Source organism: Heptranchias perlo, chromosome 13 (assembly GCF_035084215.1).
Source record: "Heptranchias perlo isolate sHepPer1 chromosome 13, sHepPer1.hap1, whole genome shotgun sequence".
In the NCBI taxonomy this organism is placed as follows: Eukaryota; Metazoa; Chordata; class Chondrichthyes; order Hexanchiformes; family Hexanchidae; genus Heptranchias; species Heptranchias perlo.
Window position 1 is genome coordinate 65354066 of NC_090337.1, and position 24402 is coordinate 65378467.

At 44.6% G+C, this 24402-nt stretch overlaps 1 protein-coding gene across 1 annotated transcript in view; it reads right to left on the minus strand.

Annotated features, from left to right (window-relative positions):
- LOC137331665 (unconventional myosin-VIIa-like) overlaps nt 1-24402 on the minus strand; it is a 252700-nt gene that overhangs the window by 221209 nt on the left and 7089 nt on the right. The window contains exons 3-5 of the mRNA XM_067995609.1: nt 17452-17565; nt 16719-16871; nt 13559-13743 (exon numbers count right to left, since the gene is read on the minus strand). Coding sequence (XP_067851710.1) covers nt 13559-13743; nt 16719-16871; nt 17452-17565 — 452 coding nt within the window. The remainder of the gene's footprint in view (nt 1-13558; nt 13744-16718; nt 16872-17451; nt 17566-24402) is intronic.

Consider the following 24402-nt stretch of genomic DNA (forward strand, 5'->3'; position numbering starts at 1 on the left):
ATACTCACAGAGTTGAGTGTACTCACTATGATACTCACAGAGTTGAATGTACTCACTATGATACTCACAGAGTTGAATGTACTCACTATGATACTCACAGAGTTGAATGTACTCGCTATGATACTCACAGAGTTGAATGTACTCGCTATGATACACACAGAGTTGAAAGTACTCACTATGATACTCACACACAGAGTTGAATGTACTCACTATGATACTCACAGAGTTGAATGTACTCGTTATGATACTCACAGAGTTGAATGTACTCGCTATGATACACACAGAGTTGAATGTACTCACTATGATACTCACAGAGTTGAATGTACTCACTATGATACACACAGAGTTGAATGTACTCACTATGATACACACAGAGTTGAATGTACTCACTATGATACTCACAGAGTTGAATGTACTCGCTATGATACACACAGAGTTGAATGTACTCACTATGATACTCACAGAGTTGAATGTACTCACTATGATACTCACAGAGTTGAATGTACTCACTATGATACTCACAAAGTTGAATGTACTCACTATGATACTCACAGAGTTGAATGTACTCGCTATGATACTCACAGAGTTGAATGTACTCACTATGATACTCACAGAGTTGAATGCACTCACTATGATACTCACAGAGTTGAATGTACTCACTATGATACTCACACACAGAGGTGAATGTACTCACTATGATACTCACAGAGTTGAATGTACTCACTATGATACTCACAGAGTTGAATGTACTCACTATGATACACACAAAGTTGAATGTACTCACTATGATACTCACAGAGTTGAATGTACTCACTATGATACTCACAGAGTTGAATGTACTCACTATGATACTCACAGAGTTGAATGTACTCACTATGATACTCACAAAGTTGAATGTACTCACTATGATACTCACAGAGTTGAATGTACTCGCTATGATACTCACAGAGTTGAATGTACTCACTATGATACTCACAGAGTTGAATGCACTCACTATGATACTCACAGAGTTGAATGTACTCACTATGATACTCACACACAGAGTTGAATGTACTCACTATGATACTCACAGAGTTGAATGTACTCACTATGATACTCACAGAGTTGAATGTACTCGCTATTATACTCACACACAGAGTTGAATGTACTCACTATGATACTCACAGAGTTGAATGTACTCACTATGATACTCACACACAGAGTTGAATGCACTCACTATGATACTCACAGAGTTGAATGCACTCACTATGATACTCACAGAGTTGAATGTACTCACTATGATACTCACACACAGAGTTGAATGTACTCACTATGATACTCACAGAGTTGAATGTACTCACTATGATACACACAGAGTTGAATGTACTCACTATGATACTCACAGAGTTGAATGTACTCACTATGATACTCACACACAGAGTTGAATGTACTCACTATGATACTCACAGAGTTGAATGCAGTCACTATGATACTCACACACAGAGTTGAATGTACTCACTATGATACTCACAGAGTTGAATGTACTCGCTATGATATTCACAGAATTCAATGCACTCGCTATGATACTCACAGAGTTGAGTGTACTCACTATGATACTCACAGAGTTGAATGTACTCACTATGATACTCACAGAGTTGAATGTACTCACTATGATATTCACAGAATTCAATGCACTCGCTATGATACACACAGAGTTGAGTGTACTCACTATGATACTCACAGAGTTGAATGTACTCACTATGATACTCACACACAGAGTTGAATGTACTCACTATGATACTCACAGAGTTGAATGCACTCACTATGATACTCACACACAGAGTTGAATGTACTCACTATGATACTCACAGAGTTGAATGTACTCGCTATGATATTCACAGAATTCAATGCACTCGCTATGATACTCACAGAGTTGAGTGTACTCACTATGATACTCACAGAGTTGAATGTACTCACTATGATACTCACAGAGTTGAATGTACTCACTATGATACTCACAGAGTTGAATGTACTCACTATGATACTCACAGAGTTGAATGTACTCGCTATGATACACACAGAGTTGAATGTACTCACTATGATACACACAGAGTTGAATGTACTCACTATGATACTCACAGAGTTGAATGTACTCACTATGATACTCACACACAGAGTTGAATGTACTCACTATGATACTCACAGAGTTGAATGCACTCACTATGATACTCACACACAGAGTTGAATGTACTCACTATGATACTCACAGAGTTGAATGTACTCACTATGATACTCACAGAGTTGAATGTACTCGCTATGATATTCACAGAATTCAATGCACTCGCTATGATACTCACAGAGTTGAGTGTACTCACTATGATACTCACAGAGTTGAATGTACTCACTATGATACTCACAGAGTTGAATGTACTCACTATGATACTCACAGAGTTGAATGTACTCGCTATGATACTCACAGAGTTGAATGTACTCGCTATGATACACACAGAGTTGAAAGTACTCACTATGATACTCACACACAGAGTTGAATGTACTCACTATGATACTCACAGAGTTGAATGTACTCGTTATGATACTCACAGAGTTGAATGTACTCGCTATGATACACACAGAGTTGAATGTACTCACTATGATACTCACAGAGTTGAATGTACTCACTATGATACACACAGAGTTGAATGTACTCACTATGATACACACAGAGTTGAATGTACTCACTATGATACTCACAGAGTTGAATGTACTCGCTATGATACACACAGAGTTGAATGTACTCACTATGATACTCACAGAGTTGAATGTACTCACTATGATACTCACAGAGTTGAATGTACTCACTATGATACTCACAAAGTTGAATGTACTCACTATGATACTCACAGAGTTGAATGTACTCGCTATGATACTCACAGAGTTGAATGTACTCACTATGATACTCACAGAGTTGAATGCACTCACTATGATACTCACAGAGTTGAATGTACTCACTATGATACTCACACACAGAGGTGAATGTACTCACTATGATACTCACAGAGTTGAATGTACTCACTATGATACTCACAGAGTTGAATGTACTCGCTATGATACACACAAAGTTGAATGTACTCACTATGATACTCACAGAGTTGAATGTACTCACTATGATACTCACAGAGTTGAATGTACTCACTATGATACTCACAGAGTTGAATGTACTCACTATGATACTCACACAGTTAAATGTACTCACTATGATACTCACAGAGTTGAATGTACTCGCTATGATACTCACAGAGTTGAATGTACTCACTATGATACTCACAGAGTTGAATGCACTCACTATGATACTCACAGAGTTGAATGTACTCACTATGATACTCACACACAGAGGTGAATGTACTCACTATGATACTCACAGAGTTGAATGTACTCACTATGATACTCACAGAGTTGAATGTACTCGCTATTATACTCACACACAGAGTTGAATGTACTCACTATGATACTCACAGAGTTGAATGTACTCACTATGATACTCACACACAGAGTTGAATGCACTCACTATGATACTCACAGAGTTGAATGCACTCACTATGATACTCACAGAGTTGAATGTACTCACTATGATACTCACACACAGAGTTGAATGTACTCACTATGATACTCACAGAGTTGAATGTACTCACTATGATACACACAGAGTTGAATGTACTCACTATGATACTCACAGAGTTGAATGTACTCACTATGATACTCACACACAGAGTTGAATGTACTCACTATGATACTCACAGAGTTGAATGCAGTCACTATGATACTCACACACAGAGTTGAATGTACTCACTATGATACTCACAGAGTTGAATGTACTCGCTATGATATTCACAGAATTCAATGCACTCGCTATGATACTCACAGAGTTGAGTGTACTCACTATGATACTCACAGAGTTGAATGTACTCACTATGATACTCACAGAGTTGAATGTACTCACTATGATACTCACAGAATTGAATGTACTCACTATGATACTCACAGAGTTGAATGTCCTCGCTATGATACACACAGAGTTGAATGTACTCACTATGATACTCACACACAGAGTTGAATGTACTCACTATGACACTCACAGAGTTGAATGTACTCACTATGATACACACAGAGTTGAATGTACTCACTATGATACTCACAGAGTTGAATGTACTCACTATGATACTCACAGAGTTGAATGTACTCACTATGATACTCACAGAGTTGAATGTACTCACTATGATACTCACACAGTTAAATGTACTCACTATGATACTCACAGAGTTGAATGTACTCGCTATGATACTCACAGAGTTGAATGTACTCACTATGATACTCACAGAGTTGAATGCACTCACTATGATACTCACAGAGTTGAATGTACTCACTATGATACTCACACACAGAGGTGAATGTACTCACTATGATACTCACAGAGTTGAATGTACTCACTATGATACTCACAGAGTTGAATGTACTCGCTATTATACTCACACACAGAGTTGAATGTACTCACTATGATACTCACAGAGTTGAATGTACTCACTATGATACTCACACACAGAGTTGAATGCACTCACTATGATACTCACAGAGTTGAATGTACTCACTATGATACTCACACACAGAGTTGAATGTACTCACTATGATACTCACAGAGTTGAATGTACTCACTATGATACACACAGAGTTGAATGTACTCACTATGATACTCACAGAGTTGAATGTACTCACTATGATACTCACACACAGAGTTGAATGTACTCACTATGATACTCACAGAGTTGAATGCAGTCACTATGATACTCACACACAGAGTTGAATGTACTCACTATGATACTCACAGAGTTGAATGTACTCGCTATGATATTCACAGAATTCAATGCACTCGCTATGATACTCACAGAGTTGAGTGTACTCACTATGATACTCACAGAGTTGAATGTACTCACTATGATACTCACAGAGTTGAATGTACTCACTATGATACTCACAGAATTGAATGTACTCACTATGATACTCACAGAGTTGAATGTCCTCGCTATGATACACACAGAGTTGAATGTACTCACTATGATACTCACACACAGAGTTGAATGTACTCACTATGACACTCACAGAGTTGAATGTACTCACTATGATACACACAGAGTTGAATGTACTCACTATGATACTCACAGAGTTGAATGTACTCACTATGATACTCACAGAGTTGAATGTACTGACAATGATACACACAGAGTTGAATGTACTCACTATGATACACACAGAGTTGAATGTACTCACTATGATACTCACAGAGTTGAATGTACTCGTTATGATACTCACAGAGTTGAGTGTACTCACTATGATACTCACAGAGTTGAATGTACTCGCAATGATACTCACAGAGTTGAGTGTACTCACTATGATACTCACAGAGTTGAATGTACTCGCTATGATACTCACAGAGTTGAATGTACTCACTATGATACTCACAGAGTTGAATGTACTCGCTATGATACTCACAGAGTTGAATGTACTCACTATGATACTCACAGAGTTGAATGTACTCACTATGATACTCACAGAGTTGAATGTACTCGCTATGATACTCACAGAGTTGAATGTACTCACTATGATACTCACAGAGTTGAATGTACTCACTATGATACTCACAGAGTTGAATGTACTCACTATGATACTCACAGAGTTGAATGTACTCGCTATGATACTCACAGAGTCGAATGTACTCGCTATGATAAGAAAATAAGAACATAAGAAATAGGAGCAGGAGTAGGCCAATCGGCCCCTCGAGCCTGCTCCGCCATTCAATAAGATCATGGCTGATCTGATCCTAACCTCAAATCTAAATTCATGTCCAATTTCCTGCCCGTCCCCGTAACCCCTAATTCCCTTTACTTCTCGGAAACTGTCGATTTCTGTTTTATATTTATTTAATGATGTAGCTTCCACAGCTTCCTGGGGCAGCAAATTCCACAGACCTACTACCCTCTGAGTGAAGAAGTTTCTCCTCATCTCGGTTTTGAAAGAGCAGCCCCTTATTCTAAGATTATGCCCCCTAGTTCTAGTTTCACCCATCCTTGGGAACATCCTTACCGCATCCACCCGATCAAGCCCCTTCACAATCTTATATGTTTCAATAAGATCGCCTCTCATTCTTCTGAACTCCAATGAGTCGAGTCCCAATCTACTCAACCTCTCCTCATATGTCCGCCCCCTCATCCCCGGGATTAACCGAGTGAACTTCTTTGTACTGCCTCGAGAGCAAGTATGTCTTTTCTTAAGTATGGACACCAAAACTGTATGCAGTATTCCAGGTGCGGTCTCACCAAAACCTTATATAACTGCAGCAATACCTCCCTGTTTTTATATTCTATCCCCCGAGCAATAAAAGCCAACATTCCGTTGGCCTTCTTGATCACCTGCTGCACCTGCATACTAACGTTTTGATCTTCTTGCACTAAGACCCCCAGATCCCTTTGTACTGCAGTACTTTCCAGTTTCTCGCCTTTAAGATAATAACTTGCTCTCTGATTTTTCCTGCCATATTTGGCAGATGCAATATTGTATTGCATCTGCCAAATCTCCGCCCACTCACCCAGCCTGTCTATATCCCCTTGTAGGTTTTTTATGTCCTCCTCACTCTCCACTTTCTCTCCCATCTTTGTATCATCTGCAAACTTTGATACGTTACACTCGGTCCCCTCCTCCAAATCGTTAATATAGATTGTAAAGAGTTGGGGACCCAGCACCGACCCCTGCGGAACACCACTGGCTACTGGTTGCCAGTCTGAGAATGAACTATTAATCCCAACTCTCTGCTTCCTGTTAGATAACCAATCCTCCACCCATGCCAGAATATTACCCCCAATCCAGTGATTCTTTATCTTGAGCAATAATCTTTTATGTGGCACCTTGTCGAATGCCTTCTGGAAGTCTAAATACACTATGTCCACTGGTTCCCCTTTATCCACCCTGCACGTTATGTCCTCAAAGAACTCAAGCAAATTTGTCAGACATGACTTCCCCTTCGTAAAGCCATGCTGACTTTGTCCTATTAAATTATGTTTATCCAAATGTTCCGTTACTGTCTCCTTAATAATAGACTCCAAAATTTTACCCACCACAGATGTTAGGCTAACTGGTCTATAATTTCCAGCCTTCTGCCTACTACCCTTTTTAAATAAGGGTGTTAAATTAGCAGTTTTCCAATCTGCCGGGACCGTTGCCGAGTCCAGAGAATTTTGGAAAATTATTACCAAAGCATCCACAATCCCTACTGCCACTTCCCTCAAGACCCAAGTTTGTAAGCCATCAGGTCCAGGGGATTTATCCGCCTTGAGTCCCATTATTTTACTGAGTACCAATTCCTTAGTGATTTTAATCGTATTTAGCTCCTCCCCCCCTGGAGCCCCCTGTTTGTCCAGTGTTGGGATATTCTTAGTGTCCACTACCGTAAAGACTGAAACAAAATATTTGTTCAGCATTTTTGCCATCTCCATGTTTCCCACCATTAATTTCCTGGTCTCATCCTCTAAGGGACCTACGTTTGCCGTAGCCACCCTTTTTCTTTTTATATAACTATCGAAACTCTTGCTATCTGTTTTTATATTTTTTGCTAATTTATTTTCATAATCTATCTTCCCTTTCTTAATCAATCCTTTAGTTACTTTTTGCTGTCTTTTGAAGACTTCCCAATCTTCTATCCTCCCACTAAGTTTAGCGACCTTATATGTCCTTGTTTTTAGTCGGATATTGTCCTTAATTTCTTTACTTAGCCACGGATGGCTGTCATTTCTTTTACACCCTTTTTTCCTCAGTGGAATATATATTTTTTGAAAGTTGTAAAATAACTCCTTGAATGAACACCACTGCTCATGTATCGTCTTACCCTTTATCTATTTTCCCAGTCCACTTTAATCAATTCCGCTCTCATACCATCATGGTCTCCTTTATTCAAGCTCAGTACGCTTGTTTGAGAACCAACCTTCTCACCCTCTAATTGGATATGGAATGTAACCATGTTATGGTCACTCATTCCAAGGGGATCCTTAACTAGGACATTATTAATTAATTCTGACTCATTACACAGGACCAGGTCCAAGGTTGCTTGCCCCCTTGTAGGATCAGTTACATACTGCTCAACAAATCCATCCCTAATACACTCAATAAACTCTTCCTCAAGGCTGCCCTGCCCAATTTGATTTGTCCCGTTAATATGATAGTTAAAATCCCCCATAATTATAGCTGTTCCCTTATTACATGCCCCGACTATTTCCTGATTAATACTTCTTCCAGCAGAGTTGCAACTATTAGGAGGCCTATATACTACGCCCACTAGTGTTTTTTTCCCCTTATTATTCCTTATCTCTACCCAAACTGTTTCATTATCCTGATCCTTTGTTCCAATATCATTTCTCTGTATTACAGTGATTCCTTCCTTTATTAACATAGCCACCCCACCTCCCCTTCCTTCCCGCCTGTCCTTCCTGATTGTTAAATACCCTGGCATATTTAATTCCCAGTCGTTGTCACCCTGCAGCCATGTTTCTGTAATGGCCACAAGATCATACCCATACGTAGTTATTTGTGCTGTTAACTCGTCCATTTTGTTACGAATGCTACGTGCATTCAGATAAAGAACTTTCAAATATGTTTTGAGATACTTAGTTCCTGCTTTTTCCTTTTTTAACACTTTACCTTTTACTCCATACCTTCTGTCCCTTCCTGTTACGCTTTCCTCTCTCTCCCTGCTCAGGTTCCCAACCCCCTGCCACAGCTTTGACACTGGGTTAATCGCCTTACGCCTTCTAGTTTTTATTTTTTCTGTCGTGCCTAAAGTACACTTTCTTTCCGCTGCTCTACACTTTTCCCTTTCACTTGTTCTTGAACAACTGTTTGTACTATTTGTATTGTAGATTTCCCCTGGGTCTTCCCCTCTCTTGCTGCTCTCAACTTTATTCCCTTCTGACTCCCCACTCAGATTCCCATCCCCCTGCCACTCTAGTTTAAACCTTCCCCAACAGCACTAGCAAACACCCCCGCGAGGACATTGGTCCGGGTCCTGCTCGGGTGTAACCCGTCTCGCTTGTACAGGTCCCACCTTCCCCAGAACCGGTCCCAATGTCCCAGGAATCTAAATCCCTCCCTCCTACACCATCCCTGCAGCCACGCATTCATCCTGTCTATTCTCCTGTTCCTATACTCACTAGCACGTGGCACCGGTAGTAATCCTGAGATCACTACCTTTGAGGTCCTGCTTTTTAATTTATCTCCTAACTCCTTAAAAATACTCACAGAGTTGAATGTACTCACTATGATACTCACAGAGTTGAATGTACTCGCTATGATACTCACAGAGTTGAATGTACTCGCTATGATACTCACAGAGTTGAATGTACTCACTATGATACTCACAGAGTTGAATGTACTCGCTATGATACTCACAGAATTGAATGTACTCACTATGATACTCACAGAGTTGAATGTACTCGCTATGATACTCACAGAGTTGAATGCACTCGCTATGATACTCACAGAATTGAATGTACTCACTATGATACTCACAGAGTTGAATGTACTCACTATGATACTCACAGAGTTGAATGTACTCGCTATGATACACACAGAGTTGAATGGACTCACTATGATACTCACAGAGTTGAATGTACTCACTATGATACTCACAGAGTTGAATGTACTCACTATGATACTCACAGAGTTGAATGTACTCGCTATGATACTCACAGAGTTGAATGTACTCGCTATGATACTCACAGAGTTGAATGTACTCGCTATGATACTCACAGAGTTGAATGTACTCACTATGATACTCACAGAGTTGAATGTACTCACTATGATACTCACAGAGTTGAATGTACTCGCTATGATACACACAGAGTTGAATGGACTCACTATGATACTCACAGAGTTGAATGTACTCGCTATGATACTCACAGAGTTGAATGTACTCGCTATGATACTCACAGAGTTGAATGTACTCACTATGATACTCACAGAGTTGAATGTACTCGCTATGATACTCACAGAGTTGAATGTACTCACTATGATACTCACACACAGAGTTGAATGTACTCACTATGATACTCACAGAGTTGAATGTACTCACTATGATACTCACACACAGAGTTGAATGTACTCACTATGATACTCACAGAATTGAATGTACTCACTATGATACTCACAGAGTTGAATGTACTCGCTATGATACTCACAGAGTTGAATGCACTCGCTATGATACTCACAGAGTTGAATGTACTCGCTATGATACTCACAGAGTTGAATGTACTCACTATGATACTCACACACAGAGTTGAATGTACTCACTATGATACTCACAGAGTTGAATGTACTCACTATGATACTCAAAGAGTTGAATGTACTCACTATGATACTCACAGAGTTGAATGTACTCGCTATGATACACACAGAGTTGAATGGACTCACTATGATACTCACAGAGTTGAATGTACTCACTATGATACTCACAGAGTTGAATGTACTCACTATGATACTCACAGAGTTGAATGTACTCACTATGATACTCACAGAGTTGAATGTACTCACTATGATACTCACAGAGTTGAATGTACTCGCTATGATACTCACAGAGTTGAATGTACTCGCTATGATACTCACAGAATTGAATGTACTCACTATGATACTCACAGAGTTGAATGTACTCGCTATGATACTCACAGAGTTGAATGCACTCGCTATGATACTCACAGAATTGAATGTACTCACTATGATACTCACAGAGTTGAATGTACTCGCTATGATACTCACAGAGTTGAATGCACTCGCTATGATACTCACAGAGTTGAATGTACTCGCTATGATACTCACAGAGTTGAATGTACTCACTATGATACTCACACACAGAGTTGAATGTACTCACTATGATACTCACAGAGTTGAATGTACTCACTATGATACTCAAAGAGTTGAATGTACTCACTATGATACTCACAGAGTTGAATGTACTCGCTATGATACACACAGAGTTGAATGGACTCACTATGATACTCACAGAGTTGAATGTACTCACTATGATACTCACAGAGTTGAATGTACTCACTATGATACTCACAGAGTTGAATGTACTCACTATGATACTCACAGAGTTGAATGTACTCACTATGATACTCACAGAGTTGAATGTACTCGCTATGATACTCACAGAGTTGAATGTACTCGCTATGATACTCACAGAGTTGAATGTACTCGCTATGATACTCACAGAGTTGAATGTACTCACTATGATACTCACAGAGTTGAATGTACTCACTATGATACTCACAGAGTTGAATGTACTCGCTATGATACACACAGAGTTGAATGGACTCACTATGATACTCACAGAGTTGAATGTACTCGCTATGATACTCACAGAGTTGAATGTACTCGCTATGATACTCACAGAGTTGAATGTACTCACTATGATACTCACAGAGTTGAATGTACTCGCTATGATACTCACAGAATTGAATGTACTCACTATGATACTCACAGAGTTGAATGTACTCGCTATGATACTCACAGAATTGAATGTACTCACTATGATACTCACAGAGTTGAATGTACTCGCTATGATACTCACAGAGTTGAATGCACTCGCTATGATACTCACAGAGTTGAATGTACTCGCTATGATACTCACAGAGTTGAATGTACTCACTATGATACTCACACACAGAGTTGAATGTACTCACTATGATACTCACAGAGTTGAATGTACTCACTATGATACTCAAAGAGTTGAATGTACTCACTATGATACTCACAGAGTTGAATGTACTCGCTATGATACACACAGAGTTGAATGGACTCACTATGATACTCACAGAGTTGAATGTACTCACTATGATACTCACAGAGTTGAATGTACTCACTATGATACTCACAGAGTTGAATGTACTCACTATGATACTCACAGAGTTGAATGTACTCACTATGATACTCACAGAGTTGAATGTACTCGCTATGATACTCACAGAGTTGAATGTACTCGCTATGATACTCACAGAGTTGAATGTACTCGCTATGATACTCACAGAGTTGAATGTACTCACTATGATACTCACAGAGTTGAATGTACTCACTATGATACTCACAGAGTTGAATGTACTCGCTATGATACACACAGAGTTGAATGGACTCACTATGATACTCACAGAGTTGAATGTACTCGCTATGATACTCACAGAGTTGAATGTACTCACTATGATACTCACAGAGTTGAATGTACTCACTATGATACTCACAGAGTTGAATGTACTCACTATGATACTCACAGAGTTGAATGTACTCGCTATGATACACACAGAGTTGAATGTACTCACTATGATACTCACAGAGTTGAATGTACTCACTATGATACTCACAGAGTTGAATGTACTCACTATGATACTCACAGAGTTGAATGTACTCACTATGATACTCACAGAGTTGAATGTACTCACTATGATACTCACAGAGTTGAATGTACTCACTATGATACACACAGAGTTGAATGTACTCACTATGATACACACAGAGTTGAATGTACTCACTATGATACACACAGAGTTGAATGGACTCACTATGATACTCACAGAGTTGAATGTACTCGCTATGATACTCACAGAGTTGAATGTACTCACTATGATACACACAGAGTTGAATGTACTCACTATGATACTCACAGAGTTGAATGTACTCGCTATGATACTCACAGAGTTGAATGTACTCACTATGATACTCACAGAGTTGAATGTACTCACTATGATACTCACAGAGTTGAATGTACTCACTATGATACACACAGAGTTGAATGGACTCGCTATGATACTCACAGAGTTGAATGTACTCACTATGATACACACAGAGTTGAATGTACTCGCTATGATACTCTGGCACATAATGGGCGAAAGGCTGAACTAAAAGAAAGATGAAAGAACTTGCATTTATCGAGCGCCTTGTGGACTAATTTACCACAGTTGTTATCCCACAGGTTTTCCCAAAGGTCAACAACTTGATAAAACAGCAAAACAGAGGAAGTTATATCAGCAGGTTAAGCAGTGTGCAGACAAAGAAATTAAACCCCTTCGTGTCTCAGTATATCGTACTGGAGCAGATGGTGCAGATAGTGTGGAAAATGTCTCAGAAATTGCACGCATTCTGGTCTATAACACAAGTTAAAAACTGGCAGAATTTAGTTTTTTCCAGCTCTCGAGCTTCTTTCTTGGTACTATTTCATCTGCTAAAAGTGGATCAGAAATATAATTGTAAGAATTTTGCATTTTGTGGCACAATGGGATGTGTAATACGATGGTCACTCGATCTGCTGATCACTGTATCTACCTGTTGATAATCGGAGCCCTGAATTGCCTCATCTATAGCATGTAACTCCACCAATTCAGGCTTATGTTTTTGCGGCTGGCTTCAGTTCCGGGTGGGCTTGTCCCTGCTCCTCCCTCCACGGTGATGGGTTATGTGGATAACTAAAGCCAGCTCCCTCCCCGCTCTCAGCACCTCTCACCTGATGATGCAGCACTGGTTCGTCTTATTCTTCCTCAGGTTGAAGTAGCAGTTGTCGGCGATGGCGAAGATGTGAGGGGGCATCTCTCCGATACGCCTGTTGGTGTAGAGATTGATCTGCTCTGCAGTGTAGAACGGGAGCAGCTGGTAGGGGTTCAGTGCCACCAGGATCGAGCCGATGTAGGTCTGATCGAGGGAGAAAAATAGAAACCTTGGAATGGGTCACTCTTTCAGTGGCACACGGTCTCACCACCTGCAATATAGCGGTCAGCAAGGCCTCTGACCCAGTGATGCTGACATGGGCATCAGCGGGCTGGATTTATAACTTAGCGCACGGGTGTAAAACTGGCAATGTGGATCGGCCGCCCGTTATAGGAACAGCCCGTGACAGGAACCGCACGTGACAGGAAACCGCCCGTGACAGGAACCGCCCGTGACAGGAACCGCCCGTTATAGGAACCGCCCGTTATAGGAACCGCCCGTGACAGGAACCACGTGACAAGAACCGCCCGTGACAGGAACCGCCCGTTATAGGAACCGCCCGTTATAGGAACCGCCCGTTATAGGAACCGCCCATTATAGGAAACTCCCGTGACAGGAACCGCCCGTGACAGGAACCGCCCGTTATAGGAACCGCCCGTTATAGGAACCGCCCGTTATAGGAACCGCCCGTGACAGGAAACCGCCCGTGACAGGAACCGCCCGTGACAGGAAACCGCCCGTGACAGGAACCGCCCGTTATAGGAACCGCCCGTTATAGGAACCGCCCGTGACAGGAAACCGCCCGTGACAGGAACCGCCCGTGACAGGAAACCGCACGTTATAGGAACCACGTGACAAGAACCGCCCGTGACAGGAACCGTCCGTGACAGGAACCGTCCGTGACAGGAACCACGTGACAAGAACCGCCCGTGACAGGAACCGCCCGTTATAGGAACCGCCCGTTATAGGAACCGCCCGTGACAGGAACCACGTGACAGGAACCGCCCGTGACAGGAACCGCCCGTTATAGGAACCGCCCGTTATAGGAACCGCCCGTGACAGGAAACCGCCCGTGACAGGAACCGCCCGTGACAGGAAACCGCACGTTATAGGAACCACGTGACAAGAACCGCCCGTGACAGGAACCGCCCGTGACAGGAACCGCCCGTGACAGGAACCGCCCGTGACAAGAGCCGCCCGTGACAGGAACCGCCCGTGATAGGAACCGCCCGTGACAGGAACCGCCCGTTATAGGAACCGCCCGTGACAGGAACCACGTGACAAGAACCGCCCGTGACAGGAACCGCCCGTGACAGGAACCGCCCGTGACAGGAGCCGCCCGTGACAGGAACCGCCCGTGACAGGAACCGCCCGTGACAGGAACCGCCCGTGACAGGAACCGCCCGTGACAGGAACCGCCCGTGACAGGAACCGCCCGTGACAGGAACCGCCCGTGACAGGAACCGCCCGTGACAGGAACCGCCCGTGACAAGAGCCACCCGTGACAGTAGCTGCCCATGACAGGAAACACCCGTGACAGGAACCGCCCGTGACAGGAACCGCCCGTGACAAGAACTGCACGTGACAAGAGCCACCCGTGACAGTAGCTGCCCATGACAGGAAACACCCGTGGCAGGAACTGCCCGTGACAAGAGCCGCACGTGACAAGAACTGCCCGTGATAGGAGCAACCCATGACATTAACCGCCCGTGACAGGAACCGTCCGTGACAAGAACTGCCCTTGACAGGAGCAATCCATGACATTAACCGCCCATGACAAGAACCGCCCGTGACGGGAACTGCCCGTGACGGGAACTGCCCGTGACAGGAGCCACCCATGACATTATCGCCCATGACAGGAACTGCCCGTGACAGGAGCCACTCGTGACAGGTACCGCCCGTGACAGGAACCGCCCGTGACAGGAGCCGCCCGTGACAGGTACCGCCCGTGACAGGAACCGCCCGTGACAGGAGCCACTCGTGACAGGTACTGTCCGTGACGGGAACTGCCCGTGACAGGAGCCACCCATGACATTATCTGCCCATGACACGAACTGCCCGTGACAGGAACCGCCCGTGACAGGAGCCACCCATGACATTATCGCCCATGACAGGAACCGCCCGTGACAGGAGCCACTCGTGACAGGTACCGCCCGTGACAGGAACCGCCCGTGACAGGAGCCGCCCGTGACAGGAATCACCCAATTCTCATCTCCTTTAAAATCAATGGAAATGTACACCTTGCTATAACAGGCGGCCGATCCACATCACCAGTTTTAAGCCTGTGCACCAAGTTGGAAATCCATCCCAGAATCTCCAGGCAATCTGCTGCCCATGTATGTAGCCAAATGTTAACATCGCCCATCTCTATCCCCACCTCAGCCCATCCACCGCTGAAAATCTCACCCATAGCTTTGTCACCTCCAGTCTCGATTACTCTAATGGTCTCCTGGCTGACCTCCCCTCCCCCAGCTTCCAGAAACTTCAGCTCATCGAAAACTCAGCTGCCCGTATCCTATCCCGCACCAGGTCCCGCTCACCCATCCCCCCCGCCATGCTCCCTGATCTACGTTGCCCTCTGATCCCTCAACACTTAAAAATCAAACTTGTGTTTAAGTCCCTCCATGGCCTCGCTCTCCATAGATCTGTAACCTCCTCCAGCCCTACAGTGCCCCTTGCCCCAAACTCTTGTGCATGGCCCCCTCCTTACACCCCACCATTGGCGGCCGTGCTTTCAGCCACCAAGGCCTCATGCCCTGGTATTCCCTCCCTAAACCCTCTCCACCTCTTTCTCTCCTTCAGGGCCCTCTTTAAAACCCAGTACTTTGACCGAACCTTTGGTCACCCCTCCTAACCTCTGTTTTTTTGGCTCGCCATCCAATTGTCCTTATGTTTCCGTGAAGTGCCAGGGAACATTGTTCTATATTAAAGGCGCTTAACAAATGAAAGTTGTTGCTGTTGAATCCCTGACGATGTTGGACTGATGTCTATTGGCTGAGCCCCCAGCAGTGAGCAGTGAGAGTCAATAGTGTAATGGAAGAACATGCCTCTCAGGCCCCTGATGATGTGGGGACTACTGTCAGTACACCCGAGTGTCACAGTGTGACAGAGTGACAGTGTATCATATCATGTAGCATTATATTTGAAGTGGCAATAATTTCACCTGTGGGTGGACTTACATAAATGATGTTCTCCCGATATCGGATGAAGAGGTTGTGCAATATTCCTGCTTCGTTCAGGTCCCCGATTCGGATCATGTCGTCCACTCCTTTCACTGAGGAGGGGTGCATGGGGCGTACGCTGTTCATATTCGCTGCACCAATCCAGTGTTCCTAAAAGCAAAACAACAGGCAATGTTAGCAAATCAGGTATTCATCCCTGCATGTACACTACTGCACCTGTGTATACTCTGTGCATATTATATACTGTAGGGCCCCGTGCCCCACCCTCTCCGCGCTCCATGAGAACGGGGCGCGCAGGGGGTTAAACTAGAAGCAGCGTCCTCTCCTCCGCACTCTCCCACCACCAGTTTAACCGGTGTATTTTGGGCAGCGTGTGAGACCCTCGCCACAGGCAGGTAAATGTGTGAAAGTCGGGGTCCTACGATGTAATTAGGGTCCCAATGTGATTTTAACACACAGTCGGGTGACCCACCACCAGTGCCCAGTTACCCAGAGAGAAGCTGGGCGGCAGGAACCAGCTCAGGACAGGGCCGAGGAGGGGAGATTTATTCACATTTTCACCGCTTTCTGCTGTACAATTTTAGACCAGCGTCGATGGAACCCTGGGACCAGGTTGACTGCAGGAAGACCCACCAAAAAAAGGGAGCTGGGGCAAAATAACTTAAACATGAAGGAGCTTCATCCTCAACAAGAACAGAAATGAAAGTACATGATGGGGGTGGAAACTGACCTTCCCTTCATCGTCCAACACCAGAACCTTTCTTGATTTCAACAGCTTCACCTCTGCTCCAATTGGTACGTTGAACTGTCCATTAGTGCTGGTTTCGAGCCACACATGATCACCCTGCAAACAGGGGGCAAGTATCACTACACAGTGTGGTATCAGCACTGACCAGATCCATGCACATTACACACCTATCCCAAATACATAATCAACACGAGCCTAGAAATGAGTCGTGGTGATGGCCAGGGAACGGTTAGCCTGCCTGTTTGACAATCCCCTCTCCTCTAGTCTAACACAGGAGTTAATTCATTGATTTCAAATGGGTTAATACGTCTGCTAAAATAGTGACCAGAGGAATCTCTTACAAAGGCAATAAGGGCTCATCACTTACATCAGCAGTAATTTCCAGGCTACTGTTTAACAAATGTAAGGAATCTTACAACACCAGGTTATAGTCCAACAGTTTTATTTGAAAATCACAAGCTTTCGGAGCTTACCTCCGTCGTCAGGTGAGTTTACCTTACTCACCTGACGAAGGAGAAAGCCTCTGGTGTTGTAAGATTCCTTACTTTTGTCCACCCCAGTCCATCACCAGCATCTCCACATCACTGTTTAACAAGACAAGAGAGGATGGGCGGAATTTGAAACCAGTATCTATTCCAATGCAGCTGCACGTTCCTTGCTCCATGGTCTCCTGGCGTGTGCTGATTGTGCGACAAGTGTGAAATTGGAACGTTGTTCACTTCTTCTGCAGTCGCAGGTACCTCACATCGCAGGGAATCACCTGTCCCCACCTGTCCTGTCTCACAGTATAGGGAGCCCCTTTTCCCCCTTCCCCATGCAGTGCCACACCACTACAGAGGAATGACCCTCACCAGCTGTAACAGACCCTGCTGCTGAGACAAACCTCAGTATCAGGAGAGCCCCCACCCACCCATCTCAGCGACAGACATGCGACGGGTATGTCCTTCTCCTCATAAGCCCCCGCCCCGCCCCGCCCTCCTCCAAGTTACAGATGTGAGCTCTTCCCCACTGCTGTGATTGATCCGATCAGAAAGAGGGGCTCTCCCCGCCATTTTGTTATTTATATTATGGGGCCTCATTTATTCAGTTTGTGCCAATGTACTAATTTTAAGTCCTTTGTCACTGCACGATTAGCAAACGAGAAACACGGAACAAGAATAGCCCAGTCAGCCTGTTCTCCCCACAGACCATGCGTGATTTGATCTATATTGGACTCCCCCAAACCCCTGACGACCACGCCCAGCTCTGAGCTGCTGCTCCGGGGGACTGAGAATCTGTTGCGCGCTGTGGCTGAGATCAGAAATTCCCACCCACAGCGCGCAGCAGAGTGTTCCATCCCTCGGAGCAGTGTCGGCATCAGGTAGGAGTCCGGGAACGACAGCGAGGGACGTGAAGTGAGATGGGTGACACTCTGAGTTAAGGCAGAAGGGCAGGTGAGTGCCAACGTGAAGTGAAAGAGGGGGGTGGGAGAAGGAGGCCGGCATGGACTGAGAGGGAGGAGGAGAGTTCCTGCACAAATTGGCAGCAGTGAGTGAGGAAGAATGTCAGAGTACACTGAGGGAGAGGAGTGTGAACGGGAGTGAGGGAGGGGGGGAGGAAATCTAGAGTACAGTGAGGGAGAGGAGTGTGAACGGGAGTGAGGGAGGGGGTGAGGAAATCCAGAGTACACTGAGGGAGAGGAGTGTGAACGGGAGTGAGGGAGGGGGGGAGGAAATCTAGAGTACAGTGAGGGAGAGGAGTGTGAACGGGAGTGAGGGAGGGGGTGAGGAAATCCAGAGTACACTGAGGGAGAGGAGTGTCAGTGGGAGTGAGGGAGGGGGTGAGGAAATCCAGAGTACACTGAGGGAGAGGAGTGTGAATGGGAGTGAGGGAGAGGGTGAGGAAATCCAGAGTACACTGAGGGAGAGGAGTGTGAATGGGAGTGAGGGAGGGGGTGAGGAAATCCAGAGTACACTGAGGGAGAGGAGTGTGAATGGGAGTGAGGGAGGGGGTGAGGAAATCCAGAGTACACTGAGGGAGAGGAGTGTGAATGGGAGTGAGGGAGGGGGTGAGGAAATCCAGAGTACACTGAGGGAGAGGAGTGTCAGTGGGAGTGAGGGAGGGGGTGAGGAAATCCAGAGTACACTGAGGGAGAGGAGTGTGAACGGGAGTGAGGGAGGGGGGGAGGAAATCTAGAGTACACTGAGGGAGAGGAGTGTGAACGGGAGTGAGGGAGGGGGGGAGGAAATCTAGAGTACAGTGAGGGAGAGGAGTGTGAACGGGAGTGAGGGAGGGGGTGAGGAAATCCAGAGTACACTGAGGGAGAGGAGTGTCAGTGGGAGTGAGGGAGGGGGTGAGGAAATCCAGAGTACACTGAGGGAGAGGAGTGTGAATGGGAGTGAGGGAGAGGGTGAGGAAATCCAGAGTACACTGAGGGAGAGGAGTGTGAATGGGAGTGAGGGAGGGGGTGAGGAAATCCAGAGTACACTGAGGGAGAGGAGTGTGAATGGGAGTGAGGGAGGGGGTGAGGAAATCCAGAGTACACTGAGGGAGAGGAGTGTGAATGGGAGTGAGGGAGGGGGTGAGGAAATCCAGAGTACACTGAGGGAGAGGAGTGTCAGTGGGAGTGAGGGAGGGGGTGAGGAAATCCAGAGTACACTGAGGGAGAGGAGTGACAGTGGGAGTGAGGGAGGGGGTGAGGAAATCCAGAGTACACTGAGGGAGAGGAGTGTTAACAGGAGTGAGGGAGGGGGTGAGGAAATCCAGAGTACACTGAGGGAGAGGAGTGACAGTGGGAGTGAGGGAGGGGGTGAGGAAATCCAGAGTACACTGAGGGAGAGGAGTGTGAACGGGAGTGAGGGAGGGGTGAGGAAATCCAGAGTACACTGAGGGAGAGGAGTGTTAACAGGAGTGAGGGAGGGGGTGAGGAAATCCAGAGTACACTGAGGGAGAGGAGTGTGAACGGGAGTGAGGGAGGGGGTGAGGAAATCCAGAGTACACTGAGGGAGAGGAGTGTCAGTGGAAGTGAGGGAGGGGGTGAGGAAATCCAGAGTACACTGAGGGAGAGGAGTGTGAACGGGAGTGAGGGAGGGGGTGAGGAAATCCAGAGTACACTGAGGGAGAGGAGTGTCAGTGGGAGTGAGGGAGGGGGTGAGGAAATCCAGAGTACACTGAGGGAGAGGAGTGTTAAAACAGGAGTGAGGGAGGGGGGGAGGAAATCCAGAGTACACTGAGGGAGAGGAAGGAGAGGAGTGTCAGTGGGAGTGAGGGAGGGGGGGAGGAAATCCAGAGTACACTGAGGGAGAGGAGTGTGAACGGGAGTGAGGGAGGGGGTGAGGAAATCCAGAGTACACTGAGGGAGAGGAGTGTGAACGGGAGTGAGGGAGGGGGTGAGGAAATCCAGAGTACACTGAGGGAGAGGAGTGTCAGTGGGAGTGAGGGAGGGGGTGAGGAAATCCAGAGTACACTGAGGGAGAGGAGTGTTAAAACAGGAGTGAGGGAGGGGGGGAGGAAATCCAGAGTACACTGAGGGAGAGGAAGGAGAGGAGTGTCAGTGGGAGTGAGGGAGGGGGGGAGGAAATCCAGAGTACACTGAGGGAGAGGAGTGTGAACGGGAGTGAGGGAGGGGGTGAGGAAATCCAGAGTACACTGAGGGAGAGGAGTGTCAGTGGGAGTGAGGGAGGGGGTGAGGAAATCCAGAGTACACTGAGGGAGAGGAAGGAGAGGAGTGTCAGTGGGAGTGAGGGAGGGGGTGAGGAAATCCAGAGTACACTGAGGGAGAGGAAGGAGAGGAGTGTCAGTGGGAGTGAGGGAGGGGGGGAGGAATGCCAGCATGAAGTGGGGCTGAGAGAGAAGAAGATGAGTGCCTCCAATAACTGGAGATATGGGGGGGAGAAGTTCCTCTGCATCACTGACAACCAGATAAAGAATTTTAAAACAAGTTAACAGTCAGATTTAACTAGAGAGAGCACCAATACATATCCACAAATGAGGGGAAATGCTACAATTTTGCCCCAATCTGTACGTGACAAGAGGAGGTGAAATCACTCTGGACTTCTCCCCCTCCAAACAACACAACATTGACTCATGGCTCATCATGTCTAAACAGTGCACTGTGGCAATAAATAACCTGAACTTGAATATAGAGGGTATAATTTCAAAGTTTGCACAAGACACGTAACTCGGAAATGTAGTAAACAATGTGGAGGATAGTAACAGACTTCAGGAGAACATAGACAGGCTGGTGAAATGGGCAGACACATGGCAGATGAAATTTAATTCAGAGAAGTGTGAAGTGATGCATTTTGGTAGGAAGAATGAGGAGAGGCAATATAAACTAAATGGCACAATTTCAAAGGGGATGCAGGAACAGAGAGACCTGGGGGTGTATGTACACAAATCTTTGAAGATGGCAGGTCAACTTGGGAAGGCTGTTAAAAAAGCATACGGGATCCTTGGTTTATAAATGAGGCATAGAGTACAGGAAGGAAGTTATGCTAAATCTATATAAATCACTGGTTAGAACATAAGAACATAAGAAATAGGAGCAGGAGTAGTCCATACGGCCCCTTGCGCCTGCTCCGCCATTCAATAAGATCATGACTAACCTCAACTCCACTTTCCTGTCTGATCCCCATATCCCTTGATTCCCCTAGAGTCCAAAAATGTATCCATCTCAGCCTTGACTATATTCAACGACTCAGCATCCACAGCCCTCTGGGGTCGAGAATTCCAAAGATTCACAACCCTCTGAGTGAAGAAATGCCTCCTCATCTCAGTCTTAAATGGCCGACCCCTTATCCTGCGATTATGCCCTCTAGTTCTAGACTCTCCAACCAAGGGAATCAACAGTTCAGCCTCTATCCTGTCAAGCCCCCTCAGAATCTTTTATGTTTCAATGAGATCACCTCTCATTCTTCTAAACTCCAGAGAGTATATGCCCATTCTACTCAATCTCTCCTCATAGGACAACCCTCTCATCTCAGGAATTAATCTAGTGAACCTTCGTTGCACCGCCTCTAAGGCAAGTATATCCTTCCATAGATAAGGAGACCAAAACTGTATGTAATACTCCAGGTGTGGTCTCACCAATGCTCTGTACAACTGTAGTAAGACTTCCTTACTCTTATACTCCAGCACCCTTGCTATAAAGGCCAACATGCCATTTGCTTTCCTAATCACCTGCTGTAGCTGCATGCTAACTAATTGTGTTTCTTGTACGAGGACACCCAAGTCTCTCTGGACACCGACATTTAATAGTTTCTCACCATTTAAAAAGTATTCTGTTTTGCTATTCTTCCTAACAAAGTGAATAACCTCACATTTCTCCACATTATACTCCATCTGCCACCTTCTTGCCCAATCACTTAACCTGTCTATATCCCTTTGCAGACTCTTGTGTCCTCCTCACAGCTTACTTTCCCACCTAGCTTTGTATCGTCAGCAAACTTGGATACACCAGACCCGGTCCCTTCATCCAAGTCATTAATATAGGCCTCAGTTGGAGTATTGTGCCCAACTCCGGGCACCACACTTTAGGAAGGATGTCAGAGCTTTAGAGAGGGTGCAAAGGAGTTTTACTGGAATGGTACCAGGGATGTGGGACTTCAGTTATGTGGAGAGACTGGAGAGGCTGGATCGTTCTCCTTTGAGCAGAGAAGGTTAAGGGGAAATTTAATAAAGGTGTCCAAAATTATGAAGAGTTTTGATAGAGTAAATAAGGAGAAACTGTTTCTCGTGCCAGGTGGGTCGGTAACCAGAGGACACAGATTTAAGAAAATTGGCAAAAGAAGCAGAGGGGAGGTAATGCAGCGAGTTGTTATGATTTGGAATGCACTGCCTGAAAGGGGCAAGTTCAATAGTAACTTTCAAAAGAGAATTTAATAAATACTTGAAAAGGAAAAATTTGTAGGGCTATGGAGAAAGAGCAGGGGAGTAGGATTAATTGGGTAGCTCTTTCAAAGAGCTGGCACAGGCACGCTGGGCTGAATGGCCTCCTCCTGTGTACTGTATGATTCTATGATTTGTACCAATAGCACAGCAAAGAATAATTACCTGTGATCCTCTGCACAACAGGTGAGTACAGTTTGCTTCACAATAAATAATATTAACCACATTTTACAATAAAGCATTTGAGGAGTTAAGAGAAAGGGTCCACATACAAAACAATAACATGTCTGTTCCCTTTTCTGATACTAATGGACCTATTGTACATTTCCAACATCTTTTCTGAAGGAATAACTGCCCCTGTTTTACATTGAGAAATAACTGTCCCTAATTTACAGTGAGAAATAACTGTCCCTAATTTACAGTGAGAAATAACTGCCCCTAATTTACAGTGAGAAATAACTGTCCCTAATTTACAGTGAGAAATAACTGCCCCTGTTTTACAGTGAGAAATAACTACCCCCAATTTACAGTGAGAAATAACTGCCCCTGTTTTACAGTGAGAAATAACTACCCCCAATTTACAGTGAGAAATAAGTGTCCCTAATTTACAGTGAGAAATAACTGCCCCTAATTTACAGTGAGAAATAACTGTCAATAATTTACAGTGAGAAAAACTGTCCCTAATTTACAGTGAGAAATAACTGTCTTTAATTTACAGTGAGAAATAACTGCCCCTGTTTTACAGTGAGAAATATCTGTCCCTAATTTACAGTGAGAAATAACTACCCCCAATTTACAGTGAGAAATAACTGCCCCTGTTTTACAGTGAGAAATAACTACCCCCAATTTACAGTGAGAAATAACTGTCCCTAATTTACAGTGAGAAATAACTGTTCCTAATTTACAGTGAGAAATAACTGTCTCTAATTTACAGTGAGAAATAACTACCCCCAATTTACAGTGAGAAATAACTGTCCCTAATTTACAGTGAGAAATAACTGCCCCTGTTTTACCGTGAGAAATAACTGTCCCTAATTTACAGTGAGGAATAACTGTCTCTAATTT